The following is a 17,629-nucleotide window of genomic DNA, read 5'->3' on the forward strand; positions in this document are numbered from 1 at the left end:
GCAATTTCTGAAATCCAAGACTGTGTTTGCACTGAGACCATGCCCCTGTTAGGACATCGCACACCAGTGACTTGGTTGCAAAGGCAGACCAGTTTTTGAGAGATGTGGAACTCCTTGTTAAACAACTTTGCAAAGGTTTGTGGAAGTGTCTGACACTGCATGATTGTCACCCAACTTTCTGTCTCTCTTTGACTCAGGATCATCATGGTGTAAAGGCTCTCCTGATCTTCTCTGGCCACCTCATTATATCCTACAACATAGACATTTCCCTTAATAAAATCACTGCATGCTACATCCCATCTTTGTATTTGTTTCTTGGAGGAACATGATTAAAAGAGTATGTCTTCGCTCACTGTATGTGATGAAATGTGTGTGCTTCAGCTTTTGCTTTTTAGAGTGGATTTTTTTTCCCTATGAAGCTGTTGGTCCTTCATGTTTCTCAATCCATGAAACGCTTTCTTCCAAATTTTAATCTACTCGTATAACATCCTATATCCATGGCCTTAATATGCACTGTGACTATAAATGTGAAAGCACTGACTTCTGATTACTGATCAGACAGTGAAAGAAGATGGAAGATGATTGATCTTGAACTATTAGGAAGCAAGATGGGCACAGCCCTGTGCTAAATGCTGGGTGACACATTAGACCTGGGAAATTTAAGAAATCACAAATTTAAACTTTTTCATAAATTATTACTAGCAAAGAGGAAGTGCTTTTTGGTAACACTTTGGATTTTTACATTTGTTGCTGTGAGCAGAGAGAGAGGAGATTTTATAAAAAGAAAAGGGATAAACAAATGCACTTTGTGAGCAGCAAACTGACAAAACATTAGTGGCCTAAATGAGAATGTATGGGAGAGCCAACAGCACAGTTAGCATGATGGAAAAATACAGAGCACTCAGGATCTGTGCTGATAATTTTGCTCTGTGAAATTAGAACTCTGTGGGATAGCTTTCTAATTTATATCAATTACTGGCTTGTATTGGTGTATTAAAGGTATCTTCTAAAGTCACATAAATTAGATTTGACCAATCAGATCTTACTTAAAAATAAAACTATAGTGTAGTGAATCAAAATTGTATTGGGAAGGCAAAGAACTACTTAGTATAGAAGCAAGACAGAAAAACACAGCAGAATTTAGACAAGGTGAAAAACCAGCTTGCAAAGCATGTCCATCACTCACTGCTAAAATTACGTAGGTAGCCTTACTTAAACTGAGTGATCTGAGGTCAGTGAATTTGCCAGTTGACTCATATTGCATCAAACAAAATGAGTGGCTTTCAACATATTGTTGTTTTGTGTGTGCTTAGGATGTATTTTCAACACATGGTGAAACCTTTAGACTCTGTAAGAGATGGGATATTAGGAAAATTCTCTTCTCGATGAGCACCAAAATTCTGTGCTGTTTGCTGAACTCTCATAAATCTATCTCCTTGAGAATGATTTGAAGGAGTTGACTGACTACATTCTCATTGTAAGAGCTGCATGTTGTCACAGAACCTCTGATCACCTCTTAAATCTAGAAGGGGCTTCTCCAAGTGGAAAATATGATATGGTTTGGGAAACCACAGCATCATGTCATGACTTACATATTTTAACAATCTGTTAATGAAATGAAATGTGGGCACTGATAGGACACATGGTGATACCCAAGACTTGAAATAAAAGAAAAATGGAGGGAACCAGAAGCTAAGACTCAGTAGAGGATATAGTAATTGTGTAGCACTGGGCCATTTTTTTTTTTCTGCTGTTATTGTTTCTTATCAGACTAACAGGTGACTCTAGTTCCCTTCAGGTAAGCTAAGGCCTACATTGTTGCAAAGTCTGAGTGTTAGGCTACCAGGATGTCAAGACAGTGGATCAAGTTAAGTCAGCAGACCTAAGACCTTTATGGAAGATCTTAGGTTTCTCATGCCATAAAATCTTTGACAAAAATACCAACTTGCAAGGCTACTGGTCTCATGCTAGATTCAAAAGGATAGTTTCCTTCAGGGTTTGCCAGTGGTTCAGAATGGATGGTTGATTTTTTTAGTTAGTAAAAACTAGAAGGAAAAGAGAAAGGAAAGAATGGAAAGGAGGGAAGAGGGAGAGAAAGGGAAGGAAAGAGAACAAACAAAACACCGAAATAAAAGTAAAGGAAAAAGAGGGTGGGAAGGGACAAATCACACATTCTTTTTACCCTTATTTTCTTAGAAACTTTTCAGATGTTGAAAAAATTTAATCATTTTTTACTTTTAAAGATAATTTTTAGTGTTTCTCATGTTAGGAATTCATTTCATGAGGGTTTGTCTACTAAATATCCATTATAATTTGAGATACTATTTCTGCTGAGTTGTTGAAATATTGAACATAGCTTGGGGATGATGATTTCTACTCAAAAACTCCTGATTGAGACCACTGCTTCCAAGTTAAAGAAGTTAACTCTGTAAACTGTAGAACCAGAGTGTAGCACACAGCCCTGTCAGGAACCCTCTGCATCTGCCACAACAGGCTTTGGACCTTGGGTACCACCTCAGTCTGTTGTTCACATGCATTTGTCTTCTAGGATCATTCTGGTCCCCATATACAAGAAGATCTGAAGCAATGACGATTTCTCTTTCCCAGGCTTTGAGTACTCAGAGCCTAAATATATTCTTTTAGGTTCCTAGATGTTCTTTTAGCATATGATATTGTGAAATTAGAAATTAAATTGTTAAAATTTGATAGTTGTTCTATTGTATTCTATTTCATGTTATCATTTTTGGTAATCCATCCAAGGAAAGTGGATATTTGACTCTTGAAATCACATTCTTAAATTGTATATAGTTTCTGGAAAAAATGATTTCTGATTTATGTTGTTGATCATTGCACCTCTATAAAATTATTCAGCATATCAACAGTAAGATCCTGGGTGAAATTAGCCTGAAGTTGTAAATTGGATGTCACTTCATTGTGTCTTGGGTCTTTGAAACTAAAAAGGAAATGTTCTGAAGACATTTTCTGCTAAAATCCCAACTATCCTCTGCTCACAACTTATTGGATTGTCAGATGAACATTTCTTTGACTATTTTGTCCCACTGTATGGAATAATTAGTTGTTCCTTAAGAATCATTAGTGCTTATAATTCTTTTTTGAGTCAGGAGAAGGATGTTTTATTACTTTATGTTGATATCAAATTGTTTTCCCTGGTGAAATTAAGCTTATGTGACATTTACCTGAAGATTTAAAAAACTAGCCTAAAATCCAGAAATTTCCAAATATCTTGATGCTTTTAATATTAATGGGAAAAGTATATGTGATTAAAAAAATATTTTTTAACCTTTCCTTTTGCTATACTATTCCGAAATATGGAAGGATACGAGTCAAGTCTTTTGTTAGCTGCAATGATGAAGTTGTAAAAAGAACAAAATGTTCTGACATCAACTCTCTTTGAAATATTTTGTTTACATTAATTTCCAGCTCAGCACGCCTTCTTGATGGCAACACCAAATGTTTCATGTTAATTCAATGTGTGATTCATTTCAGTTTCATTAATCTTGTCATGAATAGTTCTAAAATAAAGCCAGATGCTGCAAAACTATTTTGTTCAAAGTACAAAACAAACTTACAGGTGAAAAGTTTTAGTGGAGATTGAGGGGAATATTAGGTAACAATTGCTTAATGATCATAATTCTTATAATGTGACAAAGAAGAAAATGGAAATTTACATCACAAAATAGAACACAAAATAGAACTGTGGGCAGGAAAGAGGAGAAGAAAACACAGTTGCCTGCTATTAGAACAAGTGTATCTGAGCTTCAGGTGCTTGCCTGTGGATCACTCATTCACTCCACAGGTATATGTCAGAGTGTAGCCTGCTTCTTGACCACATTATATATTCATTCATGGTAGAAACACCATTATATTTTTTTCACAAAGAGAAACACACCTTCTTAAAGTCATCCAAACTCATAATTTAATGGGTCTTCTAGTTTTAGAACCATAAAATTTTAGGACTTCAAGAGGCCTTAGAGATGATCTGGTATGACCACTTTACATTGGAAGAAGAAGCCAACCTCCAGAGACCTAATGTGACCCTTCAGATTTATTTCAACTTCATTCAGGAAGAATCTGGTTCTGACTCTAATTAAAATCCCTTGTTTCACTTACAGCGAAAGTAAGTGAAATATCAGAGCAATATCCCCCATCTTCAAGTGTATGAGGATTACTATGAACACAAAGCACTGAACTATAGTAACCATGAACAATACTTATTGTCTTCTATATGCTATTATATTGTTTATAATTCCAACAACAGCTTTGTGAGCTGTGAGTTATTGTTTCTTATTTTACTGATGGGGAAATTAAAGCTCAGAAAGTCAAAATTTTCCTTTTGAAATCCATACAAACAGTAAGTAGCTCAGTCGAGATGGACACTGGCTGTTTCTAAAGGTTTCAGAAGAAGAGTTTGGAGGAAGAAGAGATAAGAGTTTGTCTCTAGATGTATAAACTATCACCAGGGTGAGGATCTGTATAATAATGGAAGAGTTGGAGGGAATCAGACTTCTGGTGGTAGCAGATAAACCATTAATACCAGACACAAAGGCACTGACTCTTAAAAGTCTAAATTTAGGACATGAAATTGATTATATATCATTAATGGTATGTAAAAATTAAAGTGTATGTATATAACTTTAGAATTTTGTTTGTAATGAAAATTTAAAAGTAATGCATATTATAGTTACAGTTTATTCACACTTTCAGCACTTCATTTTCACCTTTTTTCCATAGGTTTTATCTCTCTGATGAGATTTCCCATTTGTTCTTGTATATTGCCTGCCTTTTCTACTTATTATTTAAGATATGAATCATTGATATTTTGAAGTCCTTATCTGATCATTCCAATATCTGGATTATATCTGGTTCTAGTTATTTTGACTGCTTTTTTACTTGACAATGTTGCTTTTATTCTAGCCTTTTCAGTGTCTCGTCCTTTTCGGTTAATGTCAGACAGTGTGTAGAAGAATAGTAAAGGACAGGATGAATAATACTATTTCTGGGCATGTGCCTGCCCTCTGCCTGGTCATTCATGTGGGTGTTGAGTCAGTTTAGTCATAGTTGAGCTGGATTTCAGTTTTGTTGTTGTATTTAATGTACCACAGCCTTCAAATGTTTCTAGCAGTGGGCTGTTCCTGTCTGTGCTTAGTTTAGGGTTTGGGCTATCACAGAGTTTTTCTCGTTTCTTGTTCACTTGCATACCTGCATTCATACCTGGGGCTCTCTCGCCACACCCTTGTATGTCCCTCAGCTGTAGCAACTTTAACCTCTTTAGTTGCTAGGGACTGTAGGGTTTCCTAACCTTATCCTTGCCTTATCTCTTGTTGTATAGAAAGAATGGTTCAGAGACTGGTGCATTCTGTGTCTGTGCACCCCAAGGGAACCTGTCTTGGAGGGCCACCCTTTGGTCTCAGTCTCTGCTGAGACCTTAGTGGGGGCTATGAATCAGTGCTTGTGAGTTAACGTAGATAAACTCCCAGCTCCCAGGAATTCTGCACTGTCACAATAATCCCCAGTTGTCTTTAAAGAATTAATTCGTTATTTTGGTGATTTCTCCTTACTCTCTTTCATGGCAGTTGCCTCTTTCTCCTGTGTTTTGTCAGGAGAAAATGAAGCCTTAAGAAAATCAGGGAGATGAGAGGAACTTTTTAGTCTAGGGAACAGCAAGGATAATGTTCTGAGATGGAATAAGCTTCATGTATTTGAGCAACAGATAACACAGCTTAGGTGACAGTGATGTAGGACAGTAAATACTGGACACCCAGAGAATTTTCAGGAAGCAGGTTTATTGGCTGCAGCCAGATGATCCAAATTGTGGTTCATGTTTGAAATACTCTGGACCTTGAGTCTGGAATTTCTTTGAACTTTATACCCAGTGGGAGGAGGGGCTTGAGGGTTAACATTTTTGCAGGGGTCTACATAAAAGTAATTTTTTTTCTTTCTTTGAGTTCTCAGAAATTGCTTCCCACCTCCCCCTCCCCCTTTTTTTAGAACAGTTGGGAATTTTACAGTGTATACCACAAAATCAGAGTAACATCTATCAAGTCCACAGTTAAATTTAGTTTTTGCAAGACAGCGGAGCAACAGGAAAGAGAATGTCTAAACACATTGAGCCCCTTTGCAGAGATCTTTGCTGATATTTTGTTAACAAGAACAATTGTGGTAAGGGACTCTGGAGAAGCTTAATTAAGATTCAATGGTGGAGGAGGGGGCTACCACTACTAACGTTTGGAAAGGGAGGTAGGAGTTAGATTATGTAAGGTATGTCAGGTGAGACTCGAAATCTTATAACCCCAAGACTGTCAAAAAGTGTGTAGTCAAGAAATGTTAGTTCCTTTATCATTGGTTCATTTTCATGGATCATGAGTGTATCTGACCTGAACTGCAGGGCAAAGAAGGGGTGGTAACACACTGTAACTGTACATATGGAAAAACAAACAAAATATGAAGTGAAGTTTAGGATTCTTAACATTTTTGTTTTCCAATTTGGACCTGATACACACACTATTCATTTGTGTGTTGATTGCAATTGGCATTCTAGGCAAAATTGAAGAGTGTCCTAACTCTTTCAATTACTCTTCTGTCCTACCCTACAGATATTAAACATCTTTCATATAACTTCATGCAAATGCTCATTCAAACCATCAACATATTAATTTTGGGACTGAAATAAAACTGAGGCAAGCCAGGTGTAGTGGCTCACACCTGTAATCTCAGCAACTCAGGAAGTTGAGGCAAGTTTGAAGCAGCCTCAGCAACCTAGCAAGACTCTAAGCAATTTAAGGATGTGGCTCAGTGGTTGAGCACCACTGGGTTCAGTCCCTGGTACCCAACCCCATCAAAAAACAAAACAAAACAAAAAACTAAAATAGTAGGCTTTCACAGTGTAAGTAGTCTACGTAACACACTTCTACAGTGATGTTTGTGTTTTAGACAAAAGTTGTTAACCAAGATGTAGTTATAACTCTTAGATGATGTGAGAAAAGATATTTTTGAGCAAAGGCATCTTGTATACTCAGACTCATTCATTCATATTCTGACTGGAAGCATGAGGCATTCGGCAGGGTTTAACATGTAGTCACCTGCCCACTCTTCCTTCATTTCCTTTAAAAAATCTTAGCATTCAAACAGTAACACAAGTTAATGCTTATTCTGGGTAGAAATTGGCCGAGCACACCACCCACATTTCTTTTCTACTATAATAGTAATCTCATGTATACTGAGATTTGAGAATAAAATCCTAGAACCAAGGCTGAAAGGTAACAGAGGTCATCTTGTCCTTCCATCCTCCAAGTCTTGCCCTCTCTGGTCACTGCTGCAACACCCCAGCAAGACTACCTGCTTATCATTAGTAGGACAGATTCCTGTAGTCACAGACACCCAAGAGAATCCAGTGACTCAAAATGTGGCACATTTAATCTTGGATTCTTTAAAACTCTTCATACACCATTTAATTCTCCCACCCCAGTATATTCATAAACATTGCAAATTAGATTCTGATCAACTCTGTGGTCCTAAAATACTGATGTTCATCTTTCCAAGTTTTTATCTTCCTCTTTTTTGATTATGTCTCCTATCCCCACAAGTAATTGTTATGCATTTATCATTCTACATTTCTGCTGTTGCCAAATTGCCAAAGTTGTGATTCCTTTGTTCTTCTTCATAAAAGAATATAATATTTTTTATATCATCACTAGCACTGTCCCTAGAAAACATGCTTGTTCATTAAGTCCATCCATTTGTTCATCCACTCATTCATTCAGTGCTCACAGGAGGCATTCTTCTAGACCAGATGGTACCAGAGTGAGCAGAAGGAAGTTTGTGAGCCAAGCATTTTGACCCCTGACTTTATAAGTTTGCCTATTTACTTTTTAAGTAGTGGTCCCCAAAGTTTACATCAGTCCTCTGAACCTATGTACATATTTAATTACTTGCATGTTAAGAATGATAAATTATGGAGTTCTTTAATTCATGAGTTTTTATTATCATTATATCATAAATATCAATAAGATTAATGTAAGAACCTCTTCCCCGTAAGTCTTTTATTACTGCTGAGAATTGAGTGATTTTTTTCCCCTTCCAGGATCTCAGCAGATTCATCTTCAACTCTGATTCAGTGCTTTAGTCTACCACATCCCACCCCATCCTCTTAGTGGTGCTGTCTCTTCCCATTTCAGAAAGTCAGAACCTTCTTCTGGGTTCAACTAGAACTTTCAAAGCAAGATTCTCCATGTAGCATCCTTGCCCTGAACTACTTCTTAAATTTCCTTCCTGCTAAGAACATTCTAATCAATATCTGTTTGATAAGTGTTGAAGACCTCCTTAATATTTTTTTTTTGTATAATCCTTTGTGGTTTCTCTTCCTAAATCTTAGGGTTCATTTTAAATACATCATCTCTTTCACTTTTGTATGTTGTCTGGAAAAACGTTCCCTCTTTAGTGAAAAGTACCTGTACTAGTTTTACAGAGAAAGACCTACAATTGCCCCCCTGTTTTTTAGTGAGAAAGCATTGAGCTTCTCTACACTGGTTTTGTCCAGTCTTTCTTCCTCCAGTTGCCTGGTGGATCTTCTTCTGGTCAAGTGAATCCTGGATTTCCAAAAGAGTATAAAAAAGCATCCTGATGGCAGAAGTTATCTACAATGCCTAAAATACCACAAGAATAAAAGATGAGCATGAATATATTCATACTTTCTATTAGCTGGTAAATTCCTATGAGTATCCTTTTCTTTCTGTTTCCCTCATTTCCATTTCTTTTCTACCACAAAAGAGGAAAACATCATTTTTGGCTGGTCTACTGGTTTTGCTTCATAGATGCCATTGTGTTTCCTTTGCACTTTTCTCTTTGTAGTTTTGAATTTTACCCTTCCATCTCTTGTCCCACACCTCTGTCACTCTTCTTTTGATTATTTCTAGAGAAATACAGATGGTCTGACCCATTTTTGGACTGTCTGCACTTGGACACCTCCATTCAGTATGCATATTCATAATTGTCTCAATTTTAATAAATATGTTTTACGAAGTGATCTTGAAACTTCATGGATTCCTATGGACTTCAAGGGGTTACTAGAGCAACCTGTTCACTTTCACTTCAGCTTTCTTCACATGCAACCTAGGGAGGTATGGGAATGCTGGTCACGTATCAACAGCTTTTCAGGCAAAGGTTATTTTGACAGATCTTGAATAGGAAACCATCTGTTCAATCAATAGCTTTTAGACATTTTCTTCATATTTTGCTCCTATGTCATGTTTTATGATTTTTACCAAAGTTCAGACAATCAGCTACTTTCTGCTCCTTTGTGACACCTAACACTCTATGTGTCACTGTGAGGCTCTATAAGGACAGCATTTATGTAGTCCAGTCATTTTCTCCTCCAATCACTATGACTCTGTTCATTAGGAATGGTCTATCTAACCTAATTCACCACTTTGGTTCATTCTACAAACGAACAATGTGTAATTCTTATATAGGTAGAGGCTTGCAGTATTTATTCTGCTCCATGAATTGTTGGGTTTTCTCTTTCAATTTTCTTAGATTATTATTCTTCATAGTTAAAATTTCTCTCAAGTCATATAAATTTTTTCTTTCCTTATACTATATCTTCCTGTAAAATTCATCATCTTTTAGAGGGGGAAAAAAAGCCATTGTTACTACCTGATCAGAAAAGCAGTATTTTTCTCAGCTTTGTTTTCCCCCACCTGTGCTTGCTACCAGTGTTTTGAGTCACTTTGCTCTGGAAACTATGTTGTTTCTTTGAATGGATAAAAGTTTTTGTATTATTTGTATCCCCATTAATTTCTTTACCAGACCTCCCCTTTTAAATCCTCAACTGCAACTTTTTTGGAGGGTGCTAGTGGAAACATCTTATCTTTCTATTTTTGGGGGGAATCAAATCACCTTCTAATTTAGGGCACCCTTGATTTGTTTATTTGTTGAAAATATAGACTGTGTGTTAATAAACAACAACACTGGATCCTTGCTTTCTGTGGGTGCCAGTATGAAGTTCCCCACATGCCCCAGTGGGTTTGCCAGCTGATAAGTAGCAATGCCTGCATCTTAGGATATCGTGACATTTTGCATGGGAAGAGAAAAATCACTCTATGTGACTGATTTCCTCATTTTTAAAAGGTTTTAGTTCTTCAAAGTTTGTTACAAATGGTTTCTTCTCTTTCTGTTTGTAGTTCCTTATATTCTAATGTTCTGTTTCTTGATTTCTTCCCCTGACTTTCTGGAAGTCTTCCTTCCCTGACTCTTGCAGTGTTGTGGCAATGGTCCCTTCTCATACTTTCAGGATCTTCTCTCTGAATATTCTCTGTCTACTTGCTTTCATTCCTAATTGATCAAATCAGCTCTTTCTTGGGTTATAATTTATATACATCAGAATTCTGTAACTTTAAATAGAAAATTTGATGTATTTTTACAAATATATAGTTATATAACTATCACACCAATCTTGATAAAAGAAAAACATTTCCATTATACACACAAAGTTCTTTCATATGGTAATTGGACAAGCAGTTTCTCTAAAGAAGTTTTCTCTACCTCTTCCTCCAAAACCTACTTACTTCCATGTCTCTTTACTGAATGATTATCTTTCAGATCTTCTATTTAATGATATTTCTTATCCTCTCATTCCCATACCTTATGCCCATCCTCACTGTTAATTCCTCCCATCTCTTTCTAAAGTCCTTTCTTGAGATTTTCATGTCCCACAGGAGACTGTCCTGCATCTACTGGGGCAAACTTTACCTGCTTTATTAGGTATTTCCCTTCCTCTGTTCTGAATCCTGAATATGTGCATCTTCCTCCCTGCTTTTATTATTTCATGGTCTTTGGCAACCTAAAACACAGAATTGTGTAAGATTTCACCCACTCCTTTCTTTACCATTAAGAAAGGTAGTAAACTTGTTTTTAAAACAGCTATTGTGTTTTTTAGTTACATATTTATCTTAAAACAAATCAGCTCTTTCCATGCCTAGAGCAGCCATGGCTCGTGGTCCCAAGAAGCATCTGAAGCGGGTAGCAGCTCCTAAGCATTGGATGCTGGATAAATTGACTGGTGTGTTTGCTCCTCGTCCATCCACTGGTCCCCACAAGCTGAGAGAATGTCTTCCTCTCATCATTTTTCTAAGGAACAGACTTAAGTATGCCCTGACAGGAGATGAAGTAAAAAAGATTTGCATGCAGCGCTTCATTAAGATTGATGGCAAAGTCCAAACTGATATAACCTACCCCGCCGGTTTTATGAATGTCATCAGCATTGATAAGACTGGAGAGAATTTCCGTCTGATCTATGACACCAAGGGTCATTTTGTTGTTCATCGTATTACACCTGAGGAGGCCAAGTACAAGTTGTGCAAAGTGAGAAAGATCTTTGTGGGCACAAAAGGAATCCCTCATCTGGTGACTCACGATGCTCGAACCATTCGTTACCCTGATCCCCTAATCAAAGTGAATGACACCATTCAGATTGATTTGGAGACTGACAAGATTACTGATTTCATCAAGTTTGACACGGGTAACCTGTGTATGGTGACCAGAGGTGTTAACTTGGGAAGAATTGGTGTGATTACCAACAGAGAGAGACATCCTGGCTCTTTTGATGTGGTTCATGTGAAAGATGCCAATGGTAACAGCTTTGCCACCCGGCTCTCCAACATTTTTGTTATTGGCAAAGGCAACAAACCATGGATTTCTCTTCCTCGAGGAAAAGGAATCCGCCTCACCATTGCTGAAGAGAGAGACAAAAGATTGGCGGCCAAACAGAGCAGTGGGTGAAGTAAATGGTCTCTAGGTGACATGCCTGGAGAATAGGGGTCTTTGTACTTAATTAAAATGTAGCAGGATGAATTGCTCTTGAAAAAAAAATCAAATAGAAATAATAGTAAAGCATAGTCTTCTAATCCTTATTTGGCCCTAAGTGAAAACCATCCAGCATTGATTAATCCCTCCTTGTCTTGCCACAATTTTACTCCATCTTTATATTCCTAGATGGAAACCTGACAACTTTTATTTAAGTCATTAATGTGTGACTAATATTTTTTTTCTAGTCATACAACAAGCTTTTAGTTTCACAGAGAATAAAAAAGAAATCTCCTTGGGCTTTCTCTTCCTCTTGCTACAGCTCCCAAAATTACATGTATGTTTATTGTGGATCCAGGGCTGTGAAAAGTGTTTTAACCCCTAAACCTATCTGAGGCTGTGGAAAGACTTTGGATATTGGGAACAGAGTGCAACTCCACAATGAAAAAAATGTCCTGGGTTATGATCATGAGGCTTTGATATGAAACTTCCTCAAATCTCATGTTCTTCTTTTATAAAATGCAAACAGTACCTTTCAGGACACTGAAATGATAAAAGTTAGAGTATATGTAAAGGATGATAATATATATACATCCTAGAGATAATATACATAAATTATCTGGCCCACTGAAAGTGTTCTAATGATTGGTATTATTTTGGCAAAGGAGAACTGTGAATGAATTCTGATTTAAAAATAACAATGAACACATAATATCTTAAAAATAGTGTCATAACTGATTTTTTTCTCCTGTAGAAGTTTCTACAGATTTTCTTTTTTAAAAAGTAATTTAAACAGAAAATCCACAAACATCACACTATAACCTCTGAATCTCCCTATCAGAGAGGGAGATCACTTGGGCTTTTTCCAGGTAAAATTAGTTGGTTTGGTAAATTCACAACAGTGTGCAAGCGTGGTTCTTACTGTCCTATAAATTAGAAAATTAGGATCCATACAAGTTATTTGCTGACTAATGAAGATGTCAAGTGTTAACTGATTTCCATGGCAGGACTTTTCTATCTGGCCAATAGGTTTCTCTAACTTAGTGCTTCTGAAAAACCTGGCTACTTATAAGAATAATCTGAGGAGGTTTAAACCATACTACATGCCTGAGCTATACCAGACCCAGTTCAGAAACTCTGAGGGAAGAGTCCAGGCATCTGTATTTTTAAAAAGCTCTCCAAGATAATTCCAATATTTAGCCAGGGTTGAGAAACATTGCTGTAATTAGATATCTATTCTCCAAGCTCACTTTTATTTTTAAATCTAATTTTAATGGTTCTAGAATCAAGGAAGTAATTTTCAAAGTAACATTTTTTTTTCTGGTATAATATTTTATTTAATGAAATGGGGAATAGTGGGGTTGCTTTGGGGTGAGGGTGTGGAGTTCTACTTAACTAGGATCCCTCAGGCTTTGTCTCAACTCACAGGGTCACTCACCATACAATTTGACCATCCTTAGCCAAGCCAGCGTGTGCAGCAGTGTAAGGTGTATAGTAAGTGCATTAGTGAGACATCTGGCCGTTTAACCCTGTCTATGGGTCAACTGTATAGGACCTAAAAAACTGATTCCTGGCCAATTGCCTCAGTGGTTTAGTTTGGTGCTGTAAAACCAGTTTATACCAATGTTATGATGTGAAAAATGTTGAAATCACAGTTCTAAGAGATTAGATGTATTGGTTGTTTTTTGTTTTTTAGTGCTAAGATTGAACCCAGGGTACCTCATACATGGTAGGCAAGAACGCTACCACTGAGCTACATCACCAGTCCTTCAGTCAGTTACAGATTTCAACAATTAATAGACTAATGAACAGTTTTTAGCATTGTTACAAAAATTTTCAAGCTTGTCTTGCTTTTTTGCCTCCTTTCCAAGGTTTCTTCATAATATTTTAAAAAATAGCACATAAGAAAAATTAATCCCTAACTGGTTATAACAGGTGACACTCAACCAAGGAATCATCTTCCATCTTCCATCACAATTGCTCAGAATTTCTCAGTAGGTACTATCCTTGTTTATGTGTTGTTTTTTTAAACAATAGAAAACTTTCTAACCAGATTTTTTTTTTTTTTTTTTCATTTGGCTTGCCACATGCTTGCAAAGGATCCCAGAAGACAAGCACACACTCTGGGTCATTGATTCTCATCTCATTTCATGCATATAATGAATTGCTGTTGGATATAGTTTTGGGGAATGAGTGAATTTCAGCTGTCATCTCCAGGGCAGCTTACCTCAAATTAGATCCTGCCATTTCAAATGCTATTTGTCTTCATTAATCTTCATTCTTGCTCCATTTGTCCTATACAGTCAACGTGACTTGAATAGCACAACAGCGCTTGTGTGTTGGCAGGCAGGTTGTATTGACATGCTCCAGACACTGATACCTGAAAATCTAAGTAATATTAAATATATTAAATCTATTTTTTGTTGTTTTGTTGTTAAATTAGCTCTGTTATTATTTTCTTGGTTATTTTCTACCAAGATTACTTATATATACATATATACATATATGCGTGTGTGTGTGTGTGTGTGTGTGTGTAGAATTTTTTTAATAGCACAAGAAACCTGGGTGATAAAGGACCAGTTGGATGGTTTCCTGCATCTACACATCAGAACATTTTTTTTTTTTAATTCGGCAACTGTCTTCTAGAGTGTTGTTCTTCTAGATTAAAAGTTCTTTGAGGTCAAGGAGCATGTCTTAATCTCCATGCTTCCACTCAAAATGCTTGATACATAGTAGACCCTTGAATAGATAAGATTTTTGATAAACTAATGAGCTGGAGAACACAAAAGAAATATATGACATGTTAATTATCCTTAAGTATTACAAAAATCTCTTTGCAGAGGAGATAAGCCCATATACTAGGAACTTTATGTACATTGTCTCTCTTAATCCTCTTAGCATCACTATGAGGTAGATATTTTAAATTATAGATGGATAAGAAGGTTCAGAGAGGTGAAGAAACTCAGACACAGTGTATTAGTGGAAGAACTGTTTAATCTGAAATACAGTTCTTATGGAAAGATAAGATCAACATTTAATTCATTCTTTTAGCTTGCAGAATTAATTTGTTGGCTCTAATTAGCTTTCAGACCAAGTTTTACTATTCTGGAAACCTTCAAAGGGTACTAACAACTTTTGCCTCCCCAAAACTATCATTATGACTTCATGATTTATGTAATATTAAATAAGTCAGAGACCTTATGTTTTTATGGTTTGGATAAATGTCCCCCAAAGGTCCAAATATTAAAGGTTTAGTCACCATGGTGGCACTGTTAGCAGGTTGTGGACCTTTTAGAAGGTTATGCCTAATAGGAGGTCCTTAGGTCAGTGTGTGCCCTTGAAGGGGAGTGTGAGACTCTGGCCTCTTCCTCTCCCCACTCTTTGCTCCCTAGATCATGATATAAGTAGGTTTGCTGTGTTCACAGTCCTACCAAGACATGCTTCCTGGCCATAAGCTCAGAACAATGGGGTCAATAGATCATGGTCAATAGACCTCCATGTATGAGCCAAAATGAACCTTTTCTCTGTATAATAAGTTATCTCAGATATGTTGTTTTTGTGATAGAACGCTGCCTAGAACATTATTCATTTTGATTTTTAACCTTTACATTCATTCTGCTACTGTTTCTTTAAGATGGATTTTGATGTCTTTTTGACGCTAGTTACGTATTGTTTAATGAATTTTTGTTTCTTACACAAAAATATGCACCAGGTTTTTTTTGTATATTCCTTGTTCAGTATCTGAAATTAACTATTTCTCCAAGGAGCCCTGGTTCTAGTGGACTGATGTTTACAGATCATAATCTGAGCAATTGTGAAGCTCACAGCTTCGGAGTTTTTATTGCTTCTGGGTTATTTCAGTGAACATGAGTAGGAAGCACATTTTACAGGAAGACACAAGTTAATATAGATGTTTACAATTCAGATTTAAGAATGCAAGTTTTTAACTTGATTTAAAAACACTTATCTCCTCTTTAAATGAATATCTTATTTCCTTAGAGCATTAGCATAATGATATATTTGTCTTATTCCACCATAAAACTGTTCTATATCTTATTTTCACTTACTATATACTGAATGAAAATCATTCTATATCACTATATATTGAGTTACTCCTCATAAGTTTTTTCACAATGTAGCTTCAGACATTTTAGATTCCATTATAGCCATGATAACAGTGCATATGCCTCCCATCTCTCCTCTATGAGGTACATATTCACATTTTTCCACATATGCTTCATCATCTGCCCTTTCTTTCTCTTTCTTGTGTGTGTGTGTGTGTGTGTGTGTGTGTGTGTGTATGTATTTATTTATTAGTACTGGGGATTCAACCCAGGGATACTGTGCCACTTAGTCACATCCCCAACCTTTTTTATATTTTATTTTGAGGCAGAGTCTTACTAAGTTGCATAGGGGCTAGCTAATCACTGAGGCTGGCCTTGAACTTGTGATCCTTCTGTCTTAGGTTCCTGAGTTGCTGGGATTACAGATGTCAGCCATGGCTCCGGGCCCCTATCATATATATTTATATGAATGTATATATATTTTCATTTTTTTTCTGAACCATTTGAAAGCAAATTACAGGTATTCTTCTAAATTATTTGTCTGTTTTGTCTTTTACCCCCCCACCACAATACAATTAATCTTTCGCTAGCTGTGAATGAATTATGGGTTTGTTTGCACCACCTTAAGGCAAGGGCTTTGCTCTTGCAAGAACTCTCGGTGAAATCCCACCTATTCCAGTTTACCCTGACACTGCCCACTGGCTCAGACAGCACTAGATTCAAATGCAGCAGCTGGGAAGTAGAACAGATGGACACAACCTGCTAAGCCCCAATCAAGTTGTTTTTGCCATCTTCATCCTGTTTTTCTCAGGAAGTCCTTTACACTGAATCCCATTGCTGTTCCTATCCATTTAAACAAAGCATGTGGGCTCCATTTTGCTGTTAGATTCAGTCTCCATCAGAGCTGAATCATTTCACCATGCCCCCGTTTTTCATTTATTTCTATGTCTTGTCTTTATTTCTTAAATTTCTCATACCTTTTCTAATATTTCTAATGTGACTCACTGCCCTAGTTTGGGGAAACTGAGTAAACCTGATGTTTTGACATTTATCCAAATCAGGAAATCAACATTAATACAGTATCACTACCAAGTATCCTAACAGAGTATCTTGTTTCTCCCTGATCCTTGGTTCAATCCATTTTAGTTGTCATGTTTGTGTCTCTCTCAAACAGTTTCTTGGACTTTCTCTTGAAATTACATAGACTAGAGGCCTCTGAATCTGTTCGATGCCCCACCACCTGGGTTCCTGCCTTGTTTGCTCATGAATATATCCCAGTTCTGTGTTCTCAGCAAGAATATGATAGACATTATGCTGTGTTCAAGTTAGCAGAAGCTGTTCACTGCTGGGTATTGTCTGTTTCCTTCATTCTTTCTGCATTGCTTAGTTGGACTTCTAATGGAAAGAAGGGCTCACCCACCTTCTTTCCTGCCCTTTCTCTCTGTTCTTTCAGTATATTAGTCCTTCCTTCCTCTTTTCCTTTCCTTTTTTTCCCCCTATTTTTATATGATGGACTTATGGATATTTATTTATTCTGCATCTTATAATTCAATATTATCCTCATCTATATTGTGACTCAAGTTGTCCCAGCTTTGGTCCTTGGGAGATTTCTTCAAGGTCAGTTGCTGCATCCTTAAAGGCCTTCTTAAAGTCCTTTTATTATTGTGAACAGCCTATTCATGTCTCTTATTTACTTTTTTTATTGGGTTTTAAATTCTGTATTTCTCAAGTCATAGGAGTTCTTA

At 36.7% G+C, this 17,629-nt stretch overlaps 1 protein-coding gene across 1 annotated transcript; it reads left to right on the forward strand.

The window, feature by feature from the left end:
- The first annotated feature begins 10,986 nt into the window (after positions 1–10,986).
- Positions 10,987–11,870, forward strand: LOC124974371 (40S ribosomal protein S4, X isoform-like). The gene has a single exon (XM_047537687.1). It carries the CDS (start codon positions 10,990–10,992, stop codon positions 11,794–11,796), a length of 807 nt encoding a protein of 268 aa, XP_047393643.1. The 5' UTR covers positions 10,987–10,989; the 3' UTR covers positions 11,797–11,870.
- Positions 11,871–17,629: the final 5,759 nt, after the last annotated feature.

This window comes from Sciurus carolinensis, chromosome 2 (genome assembly GCF_902686445.1).
Source record: "Sciurus carolinensis chromosome 2, mSciCar1.2, whole genome shotgun sequence".
In the NCBI taxonomy this organism is placed as follows: Eukaryota; Metazoa; Chordata; class Mammalia; order Rodentia; family Sciuridae; genus Sciurus; species Sciurus carolinensis.

What these genes read in the sequence shown, in the direction of transcription:
- LOC124974371 (XM_047537687.1), top strand. Translation starts at nt 10,990, where the DNA reads ATGCCTAGAGCAGCCATGGCTCGTGGTCCCAAGAAGCATCTGAAGCGG.